Source organism: Phasianus colchicus, chromosome 40 (assembly GCF_987193195.1).
Source record: "Phasianus colchicus chromosome 40, bPhaCol1.hap1.1, whole genome shotgun sequence".
Lineage (NCBI taxonomy): Eukaryota > Metazoa > Chordata > Aves > Galliformes > Phasianidae > Phasianus > Phasianus colchicus.
The window spans coordinates 843,416-868,628 of record NC_143475.1 but is presented as its reverse complement, the minus strand read 5'-3'; the positions used below and the strand labels follow the sequence as shown (position 1 = coordinate 868,628).

General features: G+C 57.3%; 1 protein-coding gene across 1 annotated transcript; it reads right to left on the bottom strand.

The window, feature by feature from the left end:
* Positions 1 to 3,146: 3,146 nt before the first annotated feature.
* ARMC5 (armadillo repeat containing 5) lies at positions 3,147 to 24,741 on the bottom strand. Its single transcript, XM_090130486.1, has 6 exons — positions 23,514 to 24,741; positions 19,127 to 19,234; positions 12,717 to 15,336; positions 7,388 to 10,254; positions 4,742 to 4,874; positions 3,147 to 3,932 (listed from the first exon to the last, which is right to left on the bottom strand). The coding sequence occupies exons 1-6, from the start codon at positions 23,788 to 23,790 to the stop codon at positions 3,827 to 3,829; spliced, it is 6,111 nt and encodes a 2,036-aa protein (XP_089986612.1). The 5' UTR covers positions 23,791 to 24,741; the 3' UTR covers positions 3,147 to 3,826.
* Between the last annotated feature and the right edge of the window lie 472 nt (positions 24,742 to 25,213).

The following is a 25,213-nucleotide window of genomic DNA, read 5'->3' as shown; positions in this document are numbered from 1 at the left end:
CCAACCCCAAAACACCACAAGTGACCCCAAAACCCCACAACTGACCCCAAAACCCCATAACCGACTCCAAACCCCCAGTCTGACCCCAAAACCCCACAACCTCCCCCAGAACACCATAAGTGACCCCAAAACCCCAGAAGCGACCCCAAAACCCCATAACCAACCCCAAAACACCACAAGCGACTACCCAAACCCCACAACCGCCCCCCAAAACCCCATAAGTGACCCCAAACCCCATAAGTGACCCCAAAACCCCATAAGTGACCCCAAAACCCCCAAAACCCCACAAGTGACCCCAAACCCCATAACCGACCCCAAACCCCCCCTATACCCCATAAGTGACCCCATAACCACCCCCCAAAACTCCACAACCGCCCCCAAACCCCATAACTGACCCCAAAACCGACCCCCAAACCCCGTAAGTGACCCCCAAACCCCATAACTGACCCCAACCCCCCCCCAAACCCCATAAGTGACCCCATAACCGCGCCCCAAAACCCCATAAGTGACCCCAAAACCGACCCCCAAAACCCCACAAGTGACCCCAAACCCCATAACCGACCCCAACACCCCCCCCAAACCCCATAAGTGACCCCATAACCAACCCCAAAACGCCATAAGTGACCCCAAACCCCATAAGTGACCCCATAACCGCCCCCCAAAACCCCATAAGTGACCCCAAAACCCCATAAGTGACCCCAAAACCCCCAAAACCCCATAAGTGACCCCAAACCCCATAAGTGACCCCAAAACCCCATAAGTGACCCCAAAACCCCCAAAGCCCCATAAGTGACCCAAAAACCCCATAAGTGACCCCAAAACCCCATAACCGACCCCAAACCCCCCCAAACCCCATAAGTGACCCCATAACCGCCCCCCAAAACCCCACAAGTGACCCCATAACCGCCCCCCAAAACCCCATAACCGACCCCAAACCCCCCCTAAACCCCATAAGTGACCCCATAACCGACCCCCAAAACCCCATAAGTGACCCCAAACCCCATAAGTGACCCCAAAACCGACCCCCAAACCCCATAAGTGACGCCATAACCGCCCCCCAAAAACCCCATAAGTGACCCCAAAACCGCCCCCCAAAACCCCATAAGTGACCCCAAACCCCATAACTGACCCCAAAACCCCCAAAACCCCATAAGTGACCCCAAAACCCCATAAGTGACCCCAAAACCCCCAAAACCCCATAAGTGACCCCAAAACCCCATAACCGACCCCAAACCCCTCCCCAAACCTCATAAGTGACCCCAAACCCCATAAGTGACCCCATAACCGCCCCGCAAAACCCCATAACCGCCCCCCCAAACCCCACAACCACCCCCCCAAACCCCATAAGTGACCCCATAACCGCCCCCCAAAACCCCATAAGTGACCCCAAAACCCCATAAGTGACCCCATAACCGCCCCCCAAAACCCCACAACCGCCCCCAACCCCATAACCAACCCCAAAACCAACTCCCAAACCCCATAAGTGACCCCAAAACCCCATAACCGACCCCAAAACCCCCAAAAACCCCATAAGTGACCCCAAAACCGACCCCCAAAACCCCACAAGTGACCCCAAACCCCATAACCGACCCCAAACCCCCCCAAAACCCCATAAGCGACCCCAAAACCGCCCCCCAAAACCCCACAAGTGACCCCAAACCCCATAAGTGACCCCATAACCGTCCCCCAAAACCCCACAAGTGACCCCAAACCCCATAACTGACCCCAAAACCGACCCCCAAACCCTGTAAGTGACCCCAAAACCCCATAACCGACCCCATAACCGCCCCCCAAAACCCCATAAGCGACCCCAAACCCCATAAGTGACCCCAAACCCCATAAACGCCCCCCAAACCCCATAAGTGACCCCATAACCGCCCCCCAAAACCCCATAAGTGACCCCCAAACCCCCAAAACCCCATAAGTGACCCCAAAACCCCATAACCGACCCCAAACCCCCCCCAAACCCCATAAGTGACCCCAAACCCCATAAGTGACCCCATACCCGCCCCCCAAAACCCCACAACCGCCCCCAATCCCGTCCTCACCCCGCCCGCCCGGAGCGCCGCGATCCCGGCGGCGGCGTAGAGAGCGAAGGCCGGGGGGGGGCGGTGCGGGGAGGCGGCGCCGCGGCTCAGAGCCCCCAGCACCACGGACAGCGCCGCCCCGCGGCCCCACAGCAGCGACTGCAGGGGGGGGCAGCTCCTGGGGGGGGGGGGAAAGTGGGGTGAGGGGGGGTCTCTATGGGTCCCTATGGGTCTCTATGGGTCCCTATGGGGTCTCTATGGATCTCTATGGGGTCTCTATGGGGCTCTATAGGGTCAATGGGGTCTCTATGGGGTCTCCATGGGGTCTCCATGGGGTCAACAGGGTCTATGGGGGCTCTATGGATTCTCTATGGGGCTCTATGGGACTCTATGGGTCACTATGGGCTCTAAGATTCCCTATGGGTCTCTATGGGTTCCTATGAGGTCTCTATGGTGTCTCTATGGGCTCTATGGGGTCTCTATGGGCTCTATGGGGTCTCTATGGGCTCTATGGGGTCTCTATGGGCTCTATGGGGTCTCTATGGGGTCTCTATGGGGCTCTGTGGAGCTCAATGTATCTCTATGGGGCTCTATAGGGCTCTATGGGTCTCTATGGGGTCTCTATGCGGTTTCTATGGGGCTCTATGGGGTCTGTATAGGGCTCTATAGCATCTCTACGGGGTTCTATGGGGTCCCCATATGTCTCTATTGGTCTCTGTGGGTCTCTATGGGTCCCTATGGGTCTCTATGGGGCTCTATGTGTCCCTCTGGAGTCTCTATGGGGCTCTATGGGGTCTGTATAGGGCTCTATAGCATCTCTATGGGGTTCTCCATGGGGTCTCCATGTGTCTCTATGGGTCACTATGGGTCTCTATGGGTCCCTATGAGGTTTCTATGGGGTCCCTATGGGTCCCTATGGGTCCCTATGGGGTTTCTATGGGGTCCCTATGGGGCAGGCGGCGCCGCGGCTCAGAGCCCCCAGCACCACGGACAGCGCCGCCCCGCGGCCCCACAGCAGCGACTGCAGGGGGGGGCAGCTCCTGGGGGGGGGGGGGGAGAAAGGGGGTGAGGGGGGGTCTCTATGGGTCCCTATGGGTCTCTATGGGTCCCTATGGGGTCTCTATGGATCTCTATGGGGTCTCTATGGGGCTCTATAGGGTCAATGGGGTCTCTATGGGGTCTCCATGGGGTCTCCATGGGGTCAACAGGGTCTATGGGGGCTCTATGGATTCTCTATGGGGCTCTATGGGACTCTATGGGTCACTATGGGCTCTAAGATTCCCTATGGGTCTCTATGGGTTCCTATGAGGTCTCTATGGTGTCTCTATGGGCTCTATGGGGTCTCTATGGGCTCTATGGGGTCTCTATGGGCTCTATGGGGTCTCTATGGGCTCTATGGGGTCTCTATGGGGTCTCTATGGGGCTCTGTGGAGCTCAATGTATCTCTATGGGGCTCTATAGGGCTCTATGGGTCTCTATGGGGTCTCTATGCGGTTTCTATGGGGCTCTATGGGGTCTGTATAGGGCTCTATAGCATCTCTACGGGGTTCTATGGGGTCCCCATATGTCTCTATTGGTCTCTGTGGGTCTCTATGGGTCCCTATGGGTCTCTATGGGGCTCTATGTGTCCCTCTGGAGTCTCTATGGGGCTCTATGGGGTCTGTATAGGGCTCTATAGCATCTCTATGGGGTTCTCCATGGGGTCTCCATGTGTCTCTATGGGTCACTATGGGTCTCTATGGGTCCCTATGAGGTTTCTATGGGGTCCCTATGGGTCCCTATGGGTCCCTATGGGGTTTCTATGGGGTCCCTATGGGGCAGGCGGCGCCGCGGCTCAGAGCCCCCAGCACCACGGACAGCGCCGCCCCGCGGCCCCACAGCAGCGACTGCAGGGGGGGGCAGCTCCTGGGGGGGGGGGGGGAGAAAGGGGGTGAGGGGGGGTCTCTATGGGTCCCTATGGGTCTCTATGGGTCCCTATGGGTCTCTATGGGTCTCTATGGGGCTCTATGGGGTCTGTATAGGGCTCTATAGCATCTCTACGGGGTTCTATGGAGTCTCCATGTGTCTCTATGGGTCCCTATGGGTCTCTATGGGGCTCCATTGGTCCCTATGGGTCCCTATGGGTCTCTATGGGGCTCCATTGGTCCCTATCGGTCCCTATGGGTCTCTATGGGGCTCTATGGGTCCCTATGGGTCACTACAGGGTCTATGGAGTTTCTATGGGGTTTCTATGAGGCTCTATGGGGCTCTATGGGTCCCTATGGGTCTCTATGGGTCCCTATGGGTCCCTATGGGTCTCTATGTGTCCCTATGGGTCTCTATGGGTCTCTATGGGTCTCTATGGGTCCCATGGGTCCCTATGGGTCCCTATGGGTCCCTATGGGTCTCTATGGGTCCCTATGGGTCTCTATGGGTCTCTATGGGTCTCTATGGGTCCCTATGGGTCCCTATGTGTCCCTATGGGTCTCTATGGGTCTCTATGGGTCCCTATGGGTCTCTATGGGTCTCTATGGGTCTCTATGGGTCTCTATGGGTCTCTATGGGTCCCTATGGGTCCCTATGTGTCCCTATGTGTCTCTATGGGTCTCTATGGGTCCCTATGGGTCCCTATGGGTCTCTATGGGTCCCCATGTGTCTCTATGGGGTCTCTATGGGTCTCTATGGGTCCCTATGGGGTTTCTATGGGTCCCTATGGGGTCCCTATGGATCCGTACCTGGCCAGCAGCGGCAGAGCGGTGGCACAGGCCAGCTGCGCCGGGGCGGCCCCACAACGCAACATGTGGGTCAGCAGCCCCACACCGAACGGGGTCGCGGCCACCGACCCCAAAGTGCTCAGCAGGGCCTCGCCTGTGGGGCAACAGAGGGAGGGGGGAGGATGAGACCCCAAAAAACACCCCCAAAATAAACCCACACCCCACCAGTCACCTCCCGAAACCCCAAATCCCCCCCAAACCCCAAATCTTGACCCCAAATCCTAAAAACCCAAATCTTGACCCCCAAATCCCCCCCAAAATCCCTAAATCCTCACCAAAAATCCCACATTCCCCCCCAAATATCCCACATTCCCCCCCAAACCCGCCCCCACCCCCCCCCAAAACCCCAAATCCCAAATCCTAAACCCAAAACCCCAGTCCTTCCCAAGAGACCCCCAAACCCCCAAATCTTCTCCCAAAATCCCACTCCCAACCCAAATCCCTCCCCAAATAACCCCCAAATCTTCCCCCCAAATCCACATTCCCCCCGAAACCCCCCCAAAACCCCAAATCCCAAATCCTAAACCCAAAACCCCAATCCTTCCCAAGAGACCCCAGAACCCCCAAGTCTTCCCCCAAAATCCACATTCCCCCCAAATCCCCCTAAAAACCCCAAATCCCAAATCCTGAACCCAAAAACCTCAATCTCTCCCAAGAGACCCCAAAACCCCAAATCCCACCCAAAATACCCCAGAACCGCCAAATCTTCCCCCAAAATCCACCTCCCAACCCCAATCCCTCCCCAAATAACTCCAAATCCCCCCAAAATCCCAAATCCCCCCCAAAATCCCAATTTCCCCCCAAATCTTGACCCCCAAAAACCCAAATCCCCCCCAAGATCCCACATTATTCCCAAATCAACCCCCAAATACCCCAAATCCACCCCAAAATCCCACATTCCCCCCAAATCCCCCCCCCAAAACCCCAAATCCCTCCCAAGAGACCCCAAAACCCCCAAATCTTCCCCCCAAATTCCCCCAAACCCCAAACCTGACCCCCAAATCCCCCTCCCAACCCAAATCTCTCCCCAAATAACCCCAAATCAACCCCCAAAATACCCCAAATCCCCCCCCAAAATCCCACATTCCCCCCATATCACACCCCAAAACCCAAAATCCCCCCTAAGACAACCCAAAACCCCAAATTTCCCCCTCAAATACCCCCCAACCCCAAATCCTCCCCCCCATAAAAACCCCGAATAACCCCAATGCCCCCAACCCCAAAACCCCAAACCCCAAATTTTCCCCCCCAAATCCCCAAATCCCCAACTTTGTCCCCAAATCCCCCAAATTATTTCCCCCCCAAGCCCCAAATCTGACCCCCAAACCCCACCCCCATAAAAACCCCAATCCCCCCCAACCCCAAAACACCAAAATCCCAAACTTTGCCCCCCAAATTCCCCCAAAACCCCAAACTTTGCCCCCAAATCCCACAAATCCCAAATTTATCCCCACAAAACCCCAAATCTACCCCCAAACCCCACCCCCCATAAAAACCCCAACCCCTCAAACCCCTCAAACCCCAAACTTCCCCCCCCAAATCCCCCAAATCCCAAATTTATTCCCCCCAAAACCCCAAACTTCTCCCCCCAAATCCCCCAAATCCCAAATTTATTCCCCCCAAATCCCCCAAATCCCAAATTTATTCCCCCCAAACCCCAAACTTCCCTCCCCCACCAAATCCCCCAAATCCCAAATTTATTCCCCCCAAACCCCAAACTTCCCTCCCCCACCAAATCCCACAAATCCCAAATTTATTCCCCCCAAAACCCCAAACTTCTCCCCCCAAATCCCACAAATCCCAAATTTATTCCCCAACCCCAAACTTCTCCCCCCCAAATCCCCCAAATCCCAAATTTATTCCCCCCCCAAAACCCCAAATCCCAAATTTATTCTCCCCAAATTCCCAAACCCCAAACTTCCCCCCCCAAATCCCCCAAATCCCAAATTTATTCCCCCCCAAACTTCCCCCCCCAAATCCCCCAAATCCCAAATTTATTCCCCCCCAACCCCCAACTTCTCCCCCCCAAATCCCCCAAATCCCAAATTTATTCCCCCCCAACCCCAAACTTCTCCCCCCCAAATCCCCCAAATCCCAAATTTATTCTCCCCAAATTCCCAAACCCCAAACTTCCCCCCAACAAATCCCACAAATCCCAAATTTATTCCCCCCAAACCCCAAACTTCCCTCCCCCACCAAATCCCCCAAATCCCAAATTTATTCCCCCCCCCAAAATCCCAAATCCCAAATTTATTCCCCCCAAATTCCCAAACCCCAAACTTCCCCCCCCAAATCCCCCAAATCCCAAATTTATTCCCCCCCAACCCCCAACTTCTCCCCCCCAAATCCCCCAAATCCCAAACTTATTCCCCCCCAACCCCAAACTTCTCCCCCCCAAATCCCCCAAATCCCAAATTTATTCTCCCCAAATTCCCAAACCCCAAACTTCCCCCCCCAAATCCCCCAAATCCCAAATTTATTCCCCCTAAACCCCCAAACTGCTCCCCCCAACCCCCAAACTTCCCTCCCCCCCCCTAAATCCCCCAAATCCCAAATTTATTCCCCCCCCCAAAACCCCAAATCCCAAAATCCACCCCCCCCACTCACCCAATTCTCTGAGCTGCTCCCTCCTCCCTTCTCCAGGAGATTCGCATTGGCCGCGTTCTCGATCCCGTTCTCGATCCCCATCATCCCGTTCCAGATCCCGTTCCAGATCCCGTTCTCCATCTCCACCCCCCCGTTCTCGATCCCGCCGCCATCGCCGGCTCCGTTCCAGATCTGGGTGACGCTGTTCTAGATCTGATCGCTGCCGTTCCGGATCCATTTGACACCATTCTGGATCGTGTGGATCCCGTTCCAGATCTGCTTGCTGCTGTTCTAGATCCGGCCGGCACCATTCTGGATCCTGTGGGTGCTGTTCTAGATCTGGTTGGTGCTGTTCTAGATCTGCTTGATGCGGTTCTCGATCCATTTGTTGCCATTCTGAATCCTGTGGGTGCCGTTCTAGATCTGGTTGGTGCTGTTCTAGATCTGCTTGATGTGGTTCTTGATCCTCTTGATATAACAGACGCTGCTTGAGGTCTGGTTGATGCAGTTCTAGATCTGCTTGCTGCTGTTCTTGATCCATTCGATGCCATTCTGGATCCTGTGGGTGCTGTTCTAGATCTGCTTGCTGCTGTTCTAGATCCATTCTATACCATCCTGGATCCTGTGGGTGCTGTTCTAGATCTGCTTGATGCAGTTCTCGATCCTCTTGACATCGCTGATGCTGCTCTAGGTCCGGTCGATGCAGTTCTAGATCTGTTTGCTGCTGTTCTAGATCCATTTGTTGCCATTCTGGATCCCGTTGGTGCTGTTCTAGGTCTGCTTGATGCGGTTCTTGATCCATTTGATGCTGTTCTGGATCCTGTTGGTGCCGTTCTAGGTCTGCTTGATGCAGTTCTCGATCCTCTTGACATCGCTGATGCTGCTCTAGGTCCGGTCGATGCAGTTCTAGATCTGTTTGCTGCTGTTCTAGATCCATTTGGTGCCATTCTGGATCCTGTTGGTGCCGTTCTAGATCTGCCTGATGCCGTTCTCGGTCTGCTTGATGCGGTTCTTGATCCCGTTGACATCGCCAACACCGTTCTTCATCCAGTTGTTGTTGTTCTAGATCCTGCTCTAGATCTAGCCGACTCACTTCTGGATCCCGTTGGCGCTGTTCTAGATCTGCTCGATGTGGTTCTCGATCCCGTTGACACTGCTGACACCACTCCCCATCCACTTGATGCTGTTCTACGCCCACTTGATGCCGTTCTAGATCTGCCTGACGTGCTCCTGGATCCTGCTGACGCCATTCTAGATCCAGTTGACGCGGCTCTTGATGCTGTAGGCGCCGTTCCAGATCTGCTCCACATGGTTCTCCATCCTGCTGCCATTGCTGGCCCCGTTCTCGATCCCGTTGATGCTCTTCTCCATCTGCTTGATGTTCTCGACCCCCCTGACGCCGTTCTAGATCCGACTGACGCTGTTCTCCATCCCACTGGCACCACCCCCAATGTTCTCCACCCTGATGACGCCGTTCCACACCCACTTGATGTTCTCGACCCCCTTGATGCCGTTCTCGATCCTGCCGACCCCCTTCTCCACCCCACTGATGTTCCCGATCCCTTTGGGCCCCACCCTGACCCCGTTCTCGACCCCCCTGACCCCGTTCTTGATCCCACTGACGTCCCCGATCCCCTTGGGCCCCATCCTGACCCCATTCTCGATCCCATTGACACCACTGGCAGCCATCTTGATCCACCAGACAACCCCGCTGACATTTCCCACCCCACTGACACTGTTGGCGACGTTCTCGATCCGGTGACCGACGTTCTAGATCCAGACCGCACTGCTGGCTTCGTTCTCCATCCCGCTGGCACCGCTGTCCCCGTTTTTGGTCCCATTGACACCATTGATGACATTCTTGATCCCGTTGGCATTGCAGGCCCTGTTCTTGATCCCGCTGCCAAAGCTGCCGTTCTCGATCCCGTTGGCAACATTTTGGATCCCCTTGACACCGCTGATGTTCCCGATCCCGTCGCCAACGTTCTCGATCCCATTGACCTTGGCGATGTTCTTGATCCCATTGACCCTGGTGATGTTCTTGATCCCGTTGACAACGTTCCTGACCCTGCTGACACCCTTGACGTTCCCGATCCCGTTGACACCGTTCACGTTCTCCATCCAATCGACAAAGTTCTTGATCCTCCCCCAGTTCTTCACCCTGCTGATGTTCTAGATCACACTGCCCCCGTTCTCGATCCTGCATCCCCAGTTCTCGATCCTGCCCCCGTTCTTCACCCTCCTGACAACGTTCTTGATCCTGCAGCCCCTGTTCTTCGTCTTGGAGCCCCTGTTCTTCATCTTGGAGCCCCTGTTCTTGATCCTGCTGACAACGTTCTCGATCCCACAGCCCCTGTTTTCCATCTTGCAGCCCCCCTTCTCGATCCTGCCCCCGTTCTCGACCCCACAGCCCCCGTTCTTCATACGCCCCCCCCCGCCCTCGATCCCGCCGCCCCACTGTGGGTTTCGCCACCTCCTCTGCTTCACCCGGTTCCAAACCCAGAACCAACCACGAATGGATGAGGGACGGAACGTAACCCTGCACCAACGACCCCAAAAGGGCCGGCTGCCCCATTAAACGTTGCAGCAAACGAAAAGCGCGGGGTGAAGGATCCGGGACCCCCGTCAGATAACGAAGAAATCCCGTAATGACTGGAGGGGATGCAAAAGTGGGGCTGGGGTCTTCGAACGAAGCCAAACGACCCAGGAGGAGGAGGGCAGGAGCTTCGGGACGCCAAGGATCGCCGTCGGCCGCCGAACGGGGGAGGGCCAAAGCGAGGAGAGGGGGTAAAAGGGGACGGGGGGTGGGGGGTGGGGGGCTTGGGGGGGGGTGGGGGGTTCTGGGAGGGGATTCGGGGGGGGAGAGGGAGGAAGAGAGGAGCCACAGCCTGAAAAAAAAAAAGAAGGGGGGAGGGAAGGAGGATATGGGAGGGGGTTAAAAGCTAATCAGGTTCTGTTGGGGGGGGGGGGAATGCAAAGGGTGCCCCCCGAAGTCCCTCACTGCCCCCCAAATCCCCCCATTTCACCTCTAAATACCCCCCCATCCCCTCCCCCAAACCTCCTCATTTCCCCCCCCCATTCCCCTCCCCAAACTCCCCTCGTTCCCCTCCAAATACCCCCCCATTTCTCCCCCAAATCCCCCTCGTTCCCCTCCAAATACCCCCCCATTTCTCCCCCAAATCCCCCTCATTTCCCCCCATTCTCCTCCCCAAACCCCCTAATTTCCCCCCCAAACCCCCTTTATTTCCCCCCACTTCCCCCCAATCCCCCTTTCCTCCCATTCCCCCCTTTTTTCTCCCCATTCCCCCCCAAGCCCCCCCTATTTCCCCCACTCCCCCCCATTCCCCCCTTTTTTCCTCCCATTCCCCCCTTATTTCTCCCCATTCCCGCCCCAAACCCCCTCATTTCCCCAAACCCCCTCATTTCCCCCCCAGTCCCCCCTTATTTCCCCCCACTCCCCCCATTCCCCCTTATTTCCTCCCATTCTCCCCTTATTTCTCCCCATTCCCCCCCAAAACCCCCCACTTCCCCCCACAACCCCTCATTCCCCCCCAATTCCCCTTATTTCCCCCTATACCACCACAAACCCCCTCATTTCCTCCTATTATCCCACTCAACCCCCCCATTTTCCGCCTATTTCCCCCCCCCATTTCCCCCCAAAACCCCTCATCCCCTCCCTAACCTCCCCAACTCCCCCATTCCCCCCTCAAACCCTCATTTCCCCCCTCAGCCCCCCCATTCCCCCGATTTCCCCCATTCCCTCCCCAAACCCCCTCATTTCCTCCCCCAACCCCCCCATTGCCCCCTGATTTCCCCGCAATCCCCCCTTTCTTCCTCCCATTCCCCCCTTATTTCTCCCCATCCCCCCCCCAAAACCCCCTATTTCCCCCCCACAACCCCTCATTCCCCCCCATTTCCCCTTCTTTCCCTCTATACCACAACAACTCCCCTCGTTTCCTCCTATTTCTTTCCAGCCTCCCCATTCCCCCCTTATTTCCCCCCCCAAACCCCTTCATTTCCCCCCCAAATCCCCCTTATTTCCCCCACTCCCCCCATTCCCCTTTTTCCTCCCATTCCCCCCTTATTTCTCCCCATTCCCCCCCCCAAAACGCCCCATTTCCCCCCCACAACCCCTCATTCCCCCCCATTTCCCCTTATTTCCCTCTATACCAGCACAAACCCTCCCACTTCCTCCTATTTCCTTCCCAGCCTCCCCATTCCCCCCTTATTTCCCCCATTCCCCCCCCCAAACCCCCTCATTTCCCCCCAAATCTCCGTATTCCCCCACTCCCCCCATTCCCCTTTTTCCTCCCATTCTCCCCTTATTTCTCCCCATTCCCCCCCAAAAATCCCCATTTCCCCCCACAACCCCTCATTCTCCCCCAATTCCCCTTATTTCCCCCTATACCACCACAAACCCCCTCATTTCCTCCTATTTCCCCCCTCAACCCCCCCATTTTCCCCCTATTTCCCCCCCCATTTCCCCCCAAAACCCCTCATCCCCTCCCTAACCTCCCCAACTCCCCCATTCCCCCCTCAAACCCTCATTTCCCCCCTCAACCCCCCCATTCCCCCGATTTCCCTCATTCCCTCCCCAAACCCCCTCATTTCCTCCCCCAACCCCCCCATTGCCCCCTGATTTCCCCGCAATCCCCCCTTTCTTCCTCCCATTCCCCCCTTATTTCTCCCCCCATTCCCCCCCCAAAACGCCCCATTTCCCCCCCACAACCCCTCATTTCCCCCCATTTCCCCTTATTTCCCCCTGTACCACCACAAACCCCCTCATTTCCTCCTATTTCCTCCCCAGCCTCCCCATTCCCCCCTTATTTCCCCCATTCCCCCCCCAAACCCCCTCATTTCCCCCCAAATCTCCCTATTCCCCCACTCCCCCCCATTCCCCTTTTTCCTCCCATTCCCCCCTTATTTCCCCCATTCCCCCCCCCAAACTCCCTCATTTCCCCCCAAATCTCCGTATTCCCCCACTCCCCCCATTCCCCTTTTTCCTCCCATTCCCCTTATTTCTCCCCATTCCCCCCCCCAAAAAAAGCCCCATTTCCCCCCCACAACCCCTCATTCCCCCCCATTTCCCCTTATTTCCCCCTATACCACCACAAACCCCCTCATTTTCCCCTATTTCCTCCCCAGCCCCCCCATTCCCCCCCCCCCAAAACCCCTCATTTCCCCCCATTTCCTCTTATTTCCCCCCATACCACCACAAACTCCCTCATTTCCCATTTCCTCCTATTTCCTCCCTTTACCCCCCCATTCCCCCCTTATTTCCCCCATTTGCCCCCCCCAAAACCCCTCATTTCCCCCCCCCAGCCCCTCCCATCCCCCCCCCATCACTCACTTGAGCCCCCTCCAGCTTCCTCCAGCTCCGTCTCCTCCTCCTCCTCCTTCCGCGGCCGCATCCCTGGGCACATCGCACGACGCCGCCTCCTCCTCCTCCCCATCCTCCCCACCTCCCCCCACCCCAAACCCCCCCGAAACCCCCCCCCCGAAACCCCCCGAACCCCCAACCCCGTCGCTCAACACCTTGGCCAACACCCCCACCAACCCCATCCCCTCCAACTCCTCCAACGCCGCCCGGTCGTAAGCGAAGGCGGCCAAAGCCAACAGCACCCTTGGGTGCCAACCCCGAGCTTTTGGGTCCCCCAAGAGGGTCACCAGGGTCCCCAACCCCCCTGCCGCCCTCACCTTGGCCCGGTTGACGGCTTCACGGCACAGAAGGCAAAGAGCCCGCAATGCCGGGCCGCCGCCGTGGCAAGGGGCTCCAGTGGGGGGCAAACGTTTGCCGATGGGCCTTTGGGGGACGATGGAACCACCAGGAGCACCAGCATGGCCGCCACCACCAACCACGCGGCTGCCGGCAACGTGGCTGCCAACATGGCTGCCAAGACTGGCGTCGTCACCGACGCCATCGTGGCTGCCAACAATATGGCCGCCACCAACATGGCTGCCAGCCCCATGGTCATCACCAACGCTAGCATGGCTGCCAACCCCGTGACTGCCACCAACATGGCCGCCAACCCTAGAATCATCGCCAACACCAATATGGCCGCCAACCCCATGGTCATCGCCAACACCATCATGGCTGCCAGCAACATGGCTGCCAGCAACATGGCCGCCAGCAACATGGTCATCACCAACACCATCATGGCTGCCGGCAACATGGCCGCCAACCCTAGGGTCATCACCAACACCATCATGGCTGCCAGCAACATGGCTGCCACCAACATGGCCGCCAACCCCATGGCCACCCCCAACACCATCATGGCCACCACCACCAACCCCATGGCTACCCCCAACATGGCTGCCACCAAGATGGCCACCACCGCCAACGCCATGGCTGCCAACAACATGGCGGCCGCCAACATGGCCGCCATCCCCATGGCCACCACCAACCCCACGACCACCCCCAAGACCACCATGACCGCCATGATGGCCACCACCACCACGATGGCGACCAGCACCACCATGATGGCGACCACCACCACCTCCATCCCCACCACCTCCACCATCACGACCACCATGATGGCAACCATCACCACCATGATTGCAACCACCATCACTTCCATCTCGACCACCACGATGACCACCACGATGGCCACCATGATGGCCACCACCACCACCTCCATCCCCACCACCTCCAGCTTGACAACCACCATGATGGCCACCATGATGGCCACCACCACCACCATGATGACAACCATGATGGCCACCACCTCCACCAGGACGACCACCATGATGACCCTTACCGCCATGATGGCCACCGCCATCACCTTCATGCCCACCATCCCTCACACCACGACGGTCACTATCCCCACCACGACCTCCATCCCCACCATGATGGCCGCCATGATGACCCCCACCACGATGGCCACCACCACCCTCATCATCTCCACCTTTCCCACCACGATGACCACCATGACGGCCGCCATCATCATCTCCATCCCCACCATCCCTCCCCCCACGATGACCACCGCTACCACCTCCATCCCCACCACCACGATGGCCACCATGATGGCCACCATCATCATCTCCATCCCCACCACCACGATGGCCACCATAATGGCCACCATCATCTCCATCCCCACCACCACGATGGCCACCATGATGGCCACCACCATCATCTCCATCCCCACCACCACGATGGCCACCATGATGGCCACCATCATCTCCATCCCCACCACCACGATGGCCACCATGATGGCCACCATCATCTCCATCCTTACCACCATGATGGCCACCATCATCTCCATCCCCACCACCATGATGGCCACCATCATTTTCATCCTCACCACCATGATGGCCACCATCATCTCCCTCCCCACCACCATGACGGCCGCCATCATCATCTCCATCACCTCCATCCCCACCACCACGATGGCCACCACGACGTCCACCATCATCGCCTCCATCTCCATCCCCACCACCTCCACCGCAGTGACGACCACCATGACGGCCACCACCACCACCACCACCTCCGTCCCCACCGCCCCCACCACCCCAATGACCCCCACCCCCCCGACCCCCCTCCCCATTTCCACCTTCCACCATCCTCATCACCTCCCTGGTCACCACCTCCACGGCCCCGACGCAACCCAAAGCCGGCCGCAGCGCCGCCCGGTGGCACAAATTAGCAATGGCGGCTAAGGCCGGACGCCGGCGATCTCGTTCAGGAGATTCTGCTAATTGAGTGAGGGTCCGAAGGGCCGGGATGGCGTCGTCCAAAGATGAACTCGGGGGTTCCGTCAGGTGCCGCAGGGCTCGGGTGACCGAAGTGCAAGCCGGGTGGGTCGGGGGTAAAGTGGCCAAACGGGAAGCCACGGCACGGAGAGCGCCGGCGCGGCAAAGGGAGGCACGGGAGGATGGAGAGGAAGCCAGGATGCGGAGAGCGCGGGAGGAGCTGTGCAGGCACTCCGGGGTGGTGCAGGTGGAGGTGAGAGACACCAGGAGGGGAACGGCACCTGGAAGGGGGGGGACAGAAAGGGGGGGCTAGAACCCGTGGTGGTGGAGAACCCATTAGGGGGAACATTTGGGGGTCGATGGGATGGGATATGGGGTGATCTAGAACCTGTGGTGGTGGAAAACCCATTAGGGGGAACATTTGGGGGTCGATGGGATGGGATATGGGGTGATCTAGAACCTGTGGTGGTGGAGAACCACAAGAGTTCAAAGTTTGGGGGTTGATGAGATGGGATATGGGGTGATCTGGAACCTGTGGTGGTGGAAAACCCATTATGGGGAACATTTGGGGGTGGAGGGAATGGGATGTGGGGTGATCTAGAACCTGTGGTGGTGGAAAACCCATTGGGGGAACATTTGGGGGTGGAGGGAATGGGATACGGGGTGATCTAGAACCTGTGGTGGTGGAAAACCCATTAGGGGGAACATTTGGGGGTGGAGGGAATGGAATGTGGGGTGATCTAGAACCTGTGGTGGTGGAAAACCCATTAGGGGGAACATTTGGGGGTGGATGGGATGGGATATGGGGTGATCTAGAACCTGTGGTGGTGGAGAACCACAAGAGTTCAAAGTTTGGGGGTCGATGAGATGGGATATGGGGTGATCTGGAACCTGTGGTGGTGGAAAACCCATTATGGGGAACATTTGGGGGTGGATGGGATGGGATATGGGGTGATCTAGAACCTGTGGTGGTGGAAAACCCATTAGGGGGAACATTTGGGGGTGGAGGGAATGGGATGTGGGGTGATCTAGAACCTGTGGTGGTGGAAAACCCATTAGGGGGAACATTTGGGGGTGGAGGGAATGGGATGTGGGGTGATCTGGAACCTGTGGAGGTGGAAAATCCACTAGGAGGAACATTTGGGGGTCGATGGGATGGGATACGGGGTGATCTAGAACCTGTGGTGGTGGAGAATCACAAGAGCTCAAAGTTTGGGGGTTGATGGGATGGGATGTGGGGTGATCTAGAACCTGTGGTGGTGGAAAATCCACTAGAGGGAACATTTGGGGGTTGATGGGATGGGATACGGGGTGATCTAGAACCTGCAGTGGTGGAAAACCCATTAGGGGGAACATTTGGGGGTCGATGGGATGGGATACGGGGTGATCTAGAACCTGCGGTGGTGGAAAATGCATTGGGGCAAATGTTTGGGGGGAGATACAGGCAGATCTAGAACCTGTGGTGGTGGAAAACCCATTATGGGGAACATTTGGGGGTGGAGGGAATGGGATGTGGGGTGATCTAGAACCTGTGGTGGTGGAAAACCCATTAGGGGGAACATTTGGGGGTCAATGGGATGGGATATGGGGTGATCTAGAACCTATGGTGGTAGAAAATCCATTGGGGAAAATGTTTGGGGGGAGATACGGGCAGATCTAGAACCTGTGGTGGTGGGAAACCCATTAGGGGGAACATTTGGGGGTCGATGGGATGGGATACGGGGTGATCTAGAATCTGTGGTGGTGGAAAACCCATTATGGGGAACATTTGGGGGTGGAGGGAATGGGATGTGGGGTGATCTAGAACCTGCGGTGCTGGAGAAGTACATAGGGACACCAGAAACCCCATAAAGACCCCAAAAGACCCCAGAAAACCAAGAGGAACCTTTGGGGACCCCATGGGGACGTTTGGGGACACCTCAGGGACACCACAGACCTCCATGAAACCCCATAACTGACCTTTGGGATCTTCACATTGACTCTTAGAAACCCCATAACCACCACCAGAAATCCCATAGAGACCCCAAAAGACCCCAGAAAACCCCGAGGAACCTTCTGGGACCCCATGGGGACGTTTGGGGACACCTCAGGGACACCACAAACCTCCATGAAACCCTGTAACTGACATTTAGGATCTCTACTTTGACCCTCAGAGACCCCATAACGACCACCAGAAAACCCATGAAGACCCCAAAAGACCCCAGAAAACCAAGAGGAACCTTTGGGGACCCATGGGGACATTTGCGGACACCTCAGGGACAACACAAACCTCCATGAGACCCCAAATCTGATACTGGGAATCTCCAGTTGGACCCTCAGAGACCCCATAACGACCACCAGAAATCCCATAAAGACCCCAAAAGACCCCAAAAAACCCCGAGGAACCCTTGGGGACCCTTGGGGATGTTTGGGGACACCTCAGGGACACCACAAACCTCCACGAAACCCTGTAAGTGACAATTGGGATCTTCACATTGACCCTTAGAAACCCCATAACCACCACCAGAAATCCCATAGAGACCCCAAAAGACCCTGAAAAACCCCAAGGAACCCTTGGGGACCCCATGGGGACGTTTGGGGACACCTCAGGGACACCACAAACCTCCACGAAACCCTGTAAGTGACATTTAGGATCTCTACTTTGACCCTCAGAGACCCCAAAAGACCCCAAGAAACCCCATGAAGACCCCAAAAGACCCCAAGAAACCCCAAAGAACCTTTGGGGACGCCATGGGGATGTTTGGGGACACCTCAGGGACACCACAAACCTCCATGAGACCCCAAATCTGATACTGGGGATCTCCAGTTGGACCCTCAGAGACCCCATAACCACCACCAGAAACCCCATAGAGACCCCAAAAGACCCCAGAAAACCCCGAGGAACCTTTGGGACCCCATGGGGACGTTTGGGGACACCTCAGGGACACCACAAACCTCCATGAAACCCTGTAAGTGACATTTAGGATCTCTACTTTGACCCTCAGAGACCCCATAACGACCACCAGAAACCCCATAAAGACCCCAAAAGACCCCAGAAAACCAAGAGGAACTTTTGGGACCCCATGGGGACATTTGGGGACACCTCAGGGACAACACAAACCTCCATGAGACCCCAAATCTGATACTGGGGATCTCCAGTTGGACCCTCAGAGACCCCATAACGACCACCAGAAATCCCATAGAGACCCCAAAAGACCCCAAAAAACCCCGAGGAACCCTTGGGGACCCTTGGGGATGTTTGGGGACACCTCAGGGACACCACAAACCTCCACGAAACCCTGTAAGTGACAATTGGGATCTTCACACTGACCCTTAGAAATCCCATAACCACCACCAGAAATCCCATAGAGACCCCAAAAGACCCCAAAAAACCCCGAGAAACCCTTGGGGACCCATGGGGACGTTTGGGGACACCTCAGGGACAACACAAACCTCCATGAGACCCCAAATCTGATACTGGGGATCTCCAGTTGGACCCTTAGAAACCCCATAACGACCACCAGAAATCCCATAAAGACCCCAAAAGACCCCAGAAAACCCCGAGGAACCTTTGGGACCCCATGGGGACGTTTGGGGACACCTCAGGGACACCACAAACCTCCACGAAACCCTGTAAGTGACATTTAAGATCTCTACTTTGACCCTCAGAGACCCCAAAAGACCCCAAGAAACCCCATGAAGACCCCAAAAGACCCCAGAAAACCCCGAGGAACCTTTGGGGACCCATGGGGACGTTTGGGGACACCTCAGGGACACCACAAACCTCCGTCAGACCCCAAATCTGATACTGGGGATCTCCAGTTGGACCCTCAGAGACCCCGTAACCACCACCAGAAATCCCATAGAGACCCCAAAAGACCCCAGAAAACCCCGGGGAACCTTTGGGACCCCATGGGGACGTTTGGGGACACCTCAGGGACACCACAAACCTCCACGAAACCCTGTAAGTGACATTTAGGGTCTCTACTTTGACCCTCAGAGACCCCATAACGACCACCAGAAATCCCATAAAGACCCCAAAAGACCCCAAAAAACCCCGAGGAACCCTTGGGGACCCTTGGGGACGCCCACCTGCCTCGAGGACATCCCGCGCCCCATCGGGTTCCAGAGCCAGGTTGGCCAGAGCTCGGGCCGCTCGGTTCCAGACGCTTTCGGGTCCCGAGGAGCTCAGGAGGATCACTGCGGGGAAATGGGGGCAGACAATGGGGTCACCCCCAAAATCCCCACCGCGGGACCCAGAACCACTCAGCGGGCCCAAAGTCACCCCATAGAACCCGACAGAACCCAACAGAACCCAACGGACCTCAAGGGAACCCAACAGAACCCCACACAACTCCAGAGACCCCAATGGAACCCCATAGAACCCCACAGAACCCAATAGAACCCAACAGAACCCCAGAGACCCCAATGGAACCCCAAACAGAAACCCAACAGAACCCAACGGAACCCCACACAACTCCAGAGACCCCAACGGAACCCCATAGAACCCAACAGAACCCAACGGAACCCCATAGAACCCAGCAGAACCCCAGAGAACCCAGCAGAACCCCATAGAACCCAACGGAACCCCAAAGAACCCCACACAACCCCAGAGACCCCAACGGAACCCCATAGAACCCAACGGAACCCAATAGAACCCAACGGAACCTAACAGAACCCAAGGGAACCCAACAGAACCCAAGGGAACCCAACGGAACCCCATAGCACCCAACGGACCTCAAGGGAACCCAATAGAACCCCACAGAACCCAACGGAACCCCACAGAACCCAACGGAACCCAACGGAACCCAACGCAACCCCAGAGACTCCAACGGAACCCCATAGAACCCAACAGAACCCAACGAAACCCCACACAACCCCAGAGACCCCAATGGAACCCCATAGAACCCAACAGAACCCAACGGAACCCCACACAACCCCAGAGACCCCAACGGAACCCCATAGAACCCAACAGAACACAACAGAACCCCATAGAACCTAACGGAACCCAATAGAACCCAACGGAACCCAATAGAACCCAACGGAACCCAACAGAACCCAAGGGAACCCCATACAACCCAAGGGAACCCAACGGAACCCCATAGCACCCAACGGACCTCAAGGGAACCCAATAGAACCCAACAGAACCCCACAGAACCCAACGGAACCCAACAGAACCTCACACAACCCCAGAGACCCCAACGGAACACCATAGAACCCAACAGAACCCAACGGAACCCCACACAACCCCAGAGACCCCAACGGAACCCCATAGAACCCAACAGAACACAACGGAACCCCATAGAACCCAACGGAACCCAATAGAACCCAACGGAACCCCATAGAACCCAACGGAACCCCATAGAACCCAAGGGAACCCCATAGAACCCAAGGGAACCCAACGGAACCCCATAGCACCCAATGGACCTCAAGGGAACCCAACAGAACCCAACAGAACCCCACAGAACCCAACGGAACCCCACAGAACCCAACGGAACCCAACGGAACCCAACGGAACCCCAGAGACCCCAACGGAACCCAACGAAACCCCACACAACCCCAGAGACCCCAATGGAACCCCATAGAACCCAACAGAACCCAACGGAACCCCATAGAACCCAGCAGAACCCAACAGAACCCCATAGAACCCAACGGAACCCAATAGAACCCAACGGAACCCCAGAGACCCCAACAGAACCCAGCAAAACCCCATAGAACCCCATAGAACCCAACAGAACCCAGTAGAACCCCAGAAACCCCAACAGAAGACCATAGAACCCAGCAGAACCCCATAGAACCCACCAGAACCCACAGACCCCAATGGAACACCATAGAACCCAACAGAACCCCACACAACCCCAGAAACCCCAATGGAACACCATAGAACCCCACAGAACCCAACGGAACCCCATAGATCTCAAGAGAGCCCCATAGAGCCCAACAGAACCCCATAGAACCCAACAGAACCCAATGCAACATCGTAGAACCCAATGGAACCCCACAGAACCCAATGGAACCCCAGAGAACCCCATAGAACCCAGCAGAACCCAACGGAACCCCCTAGAACCCAGCAGAACCCCATAGAACCCCATAGAACCCAGCAGAACCCAACGGAACCCAATGGAACCCCACACAACCCCAGAGACCCCAACGGAACCCCATAGAACCCCACAGAACTGTGTAGCACTGAATGGAACCCCATAGAGCCCTGTAGAATCCCAGAGAACCCAACGGAACCCCACAGAACCCAATGGAACCCCATAGAACCCAGCAGAACCCAACGGAACCCCATAGAACCCAGCAGAACCCAACGGAACCATGTAGTACCAAATGGAACCCCATAGAGCCCTGTAGAACCCCATAGAACCCAACGGAACCCCACAGAACCCAATGAAACCCCATAGAACCCAGCAGAACCCAATGGAACCCCCTAGAACCCAATGGAACCCCATAGAACCCAGCAGAACCCAACGGAACCCCACACAATCCCCCACCCCAATGGAACCCCATAGAACCCAACGGAACCCCATAGAACCCAACGGAACCCCATAGGACCCCCACAATGCCCCATAGATCCCCATAGAAACCCCACAGTGCCCCATAGGGCTCCACAGAGCCCCACAGCACCCCATAAAAACCCCACAGGACCCCACAGAGACCCCATAGAGCCCCTCAAAACCCCAAAGTGTCCCATAGAGACCTCCCAGAGCCCCATAGCGCCCCATAGAAACCCCACAGTGCCCCATAGGGCTCCTTAGAGCCCCATAGCACTCCATAAAACCCCCACAGGACCCCACTGTGCCCCAAAGCGCCCCATAAAAATCCCACAGTGCCCCATGAAGACCCCATAGAGCCCCATAAAGGCCCCAGAGTGCCTCATACAGCCCTATAGAGACCCCATAGAGACCCCATAGAGACCCCATAGAGACCCCCAGAGCCCTATAGAGACCCCATAGAGACCCACCAGAGCCCCATAGAGACCCCATAGAGATCCCCATAGAGACCCCATAGAGACCCCCCAGAGCCCCATAGAGACCACATAGAGCCTCGTACAGCCCCACAGAACCCCATAGAAACCCCACAGGGCCCTATAGGGGCCCCATAGAACCCCAATAGAGACCCCCCCAGAGCCCCATAGAGACCCCATAGAGATCCCATAGAACTTCTATAGAGACCCCCCAGAACCCAGTAGAAACCTCATAGAAACCCCCCCATAGAGACCCCATAGAGCCCCATTGAGACCCCCCAGAGCCCCATGGAGACCCCATAGAGACCCCATAGAGGCCCCATAGAGACCCCCAGAGTTCCATAGAGCCCCATAGAGACCCCCAGAGCCCCATAGAGACCCCACAGAGCCCCCTGGGGACCTCTTAGAGCCCCACAGAGACCCCATATAGACCCCCAAGAGCCCCTTAAGCCCCTCATGGACCCCCAACCCCCCCCCCACCTCCCCCCCTTCCCCTCACACACCCCCCATCCCCTCCCCCCCCCCCAGAGAACCCCAATAGAGACCCCCCAGAGCTCCATAGAAACCCCATAGAGACCCCATAGAGACCCATAGAGACCCTATAGACCCCATAGAGACTCCATAGAGCTCTATAGAGACCCCCCAGAGCCCCATAGAGACCCCATAGAGGCCCCATAGAGACCCCCAGAGCCCCATAGAGCCCCATAGAGACCCCCCAGAGCCCCATAGAGACCCTATAGACCCCATAGAGACTCCATAGAGCCCCATAGAGACCCATAGAGACCCCATAGAGACCCCCCAGAGCCCCATAGAGATCCCATATGGACCCCATAGAGAGCCATAGAGACCCCATAGAGACCCCCAAGAGCCCCTTAAGCCCCTCATGGACCCCCAGCCCCCCCCCACCTCCCCCCCTTCCCCTCCTACACTCCCCCTCCCCGCCCCACATTCCCTCCCCCCCCCCCCAGAGAACCCCAATAGAGACCCCCAGAGCCCCATAGAGACCCATAGAAGCCCATAGAGACTCTATAGACCCCATAGAGAACCCCCAGAGCCCCATAGAGACCCATAAAGACCTCATAGAGACCCCATAGAGACCCCATAGAGACCCCCAGAGCCCCCTGGGGACCTCTTAGAGCCCCATAGAGACCCCATATGGACCCCATAGAGAGCCATAGAGACCCCATAGAGACCCCCCAGAGCCCCATAGAGATCCTATAGACTCCATAGAGACTCCATAGAGCCCCATAGAGACCCTCCAGAGCCCCATAGAGACCCATAGAGAGCCATAGAGAGCCCATAGAGACCCCCCAGAGCCCCTTAAGCCCCTCATGGACCCCCAACCCCCCCCCCACCTCCCCCCCTTCCCCTCCCACACCCCCCCTCCCCGCCCAACATCCCCTCCCCCCCCCCGCGGCTCCAACCAGGGCCCAGTATGGCGACCTATCGCGACAGCCACGGCGCCGTATCGCGATATGTACGGCGGCGTATCGCGACACTACAGCCCCTCACCCAGCCTCCCGACTCCTCCGCATCTCCTGGCTTCCCTCCGGCAGCTCTTTTCGGCGCAGACGTTGCCGAGAACGCTGAGCGCCAATTCCACCGTGCGTCCTTTCCACGGAGGTCCTAAAAGCTCCAAAAGCGGTTTGACTCCACCCCGAGCCCGGAATCCTTCGGCTCCTTTCGGGTTTCGCGTGTGCCATCGTCGTAAAGCCGTTAAAGCGCGGCTCAGCCCCGGTTCGGTGCGGGAACGGAGAGCGGCCACGCACCAGGGCAGCGGCTCCGCCATGGGGCAGAGGGGCGGCGGGGAAGCATGGCGGGTGTAGTTCGGAGGGCACTTCCGGTCCTGTGCGCGGCCATGGAACGAGAGGCGGAAGCGGACTACGGCTCCCAGAGTGCCACGCGGCCGGGAGCGGGAAGAGAGGGGCAGGGCGGAAGTGGGGGGCGAAAAACCGGAAGTGGGAGCCGCAGATTGGGAACGTGAGCTGCAGACGGAGCTGAGAGCCACGGACCGGAAGTTGTGGATCAAAACCGGAAGTGGGAGCCATGGACCGGAAGCCGTAGCTCGAATCCGGAAGAGGGAGGTGCAAACGAGGCTGAGAGCCACGGACCGGAAGCTGGGTCACAGTCGTGAGCTGAAAGTTAGAACTTCCGGTCACTATATCCCGCCGTGCGTCCTACGGCGGAAGTGGACTGCAGCTCCCAGCGTACCGCGCGGCCCTGAGAGGGAAGGGAGCGGGGGAGCGGATGTTGTGGGCAAAAAGACAGGACGGGCAGGCGCAGACCGGAAGTTGGTGTCCCAGACAGGGGGGGTGGGGGTGGGGCGGAAGCCGCAAACCGGAAGCGGAACTCAGAGGCGGCGCGGGAGTCACGAGCAGCAAGTGGAGCCGAAAAGGCTGACGGGAAAGTTTAGTTCGTAACCCGGGAAAGCGGTACCGGGGGGCGGAAAGAGAGAGGGGGAGGCAAACCCCAGGTTTCATCTGTCGTTCCGTTTGTTTCGATGGAGTCTATTGGCCGAGTGGAGCTGAACGGCGTCCACGGGGTTCTGTGGAGGACAGAGGGGCCTGCGGGACTCTGAGGGGAACGGCTCCGCTCCCCCCAGGTCATGGCGGAGGGAGTTCCGACAGCACTTCCGGTTCCGCTCACCCATATGTGGGGAAAACCGGAAGTGGGCTACGTTACCCAGAGCGCACCGCGGCGCCGGGGGGAAAGTGTGCTGCGGTCCGGAAGTTGTGGCCACAGACCGGAAGTTGCGTCAAGGCCGGCACGTCGGACCCACAGAGCGGGTCTCGCCTCTCGCTCTCCCCCTTCTCGCGAGACTTCCCCCGTCTCGTCGGGTGGGGGGGGGGGCGGCGTGCTTTCCCGCCATGTGCCTCCCGCCCACCGTCTCCTCAAACATCGCGATATCTCCCGATTCATTCCCGTTTGGAAATCTCGCGAGACGGTCGCGTCCTTTCTCTCCAATCCGCCGCTTCTCCTTGACGAAATCTCGCGAGATTTTCTCTAGGTTGCCCTCCAGCCCCTCCCGTGTGATTAGTCCGCGCTGATCCCCCGATTAAACTCTCGCGAGATCTTCACGTTTCATCCCGTTCAAACCCCGTGCGTGTAGAAGTCTCGCGAGATCTCATCCCCTTCAGACCGCAGCGGTCCCCGCCTCACTGAAATCTCGCGAGATTCCCGCAGGTTCTTTTTCGCTCTCGATCGCCTCAAAC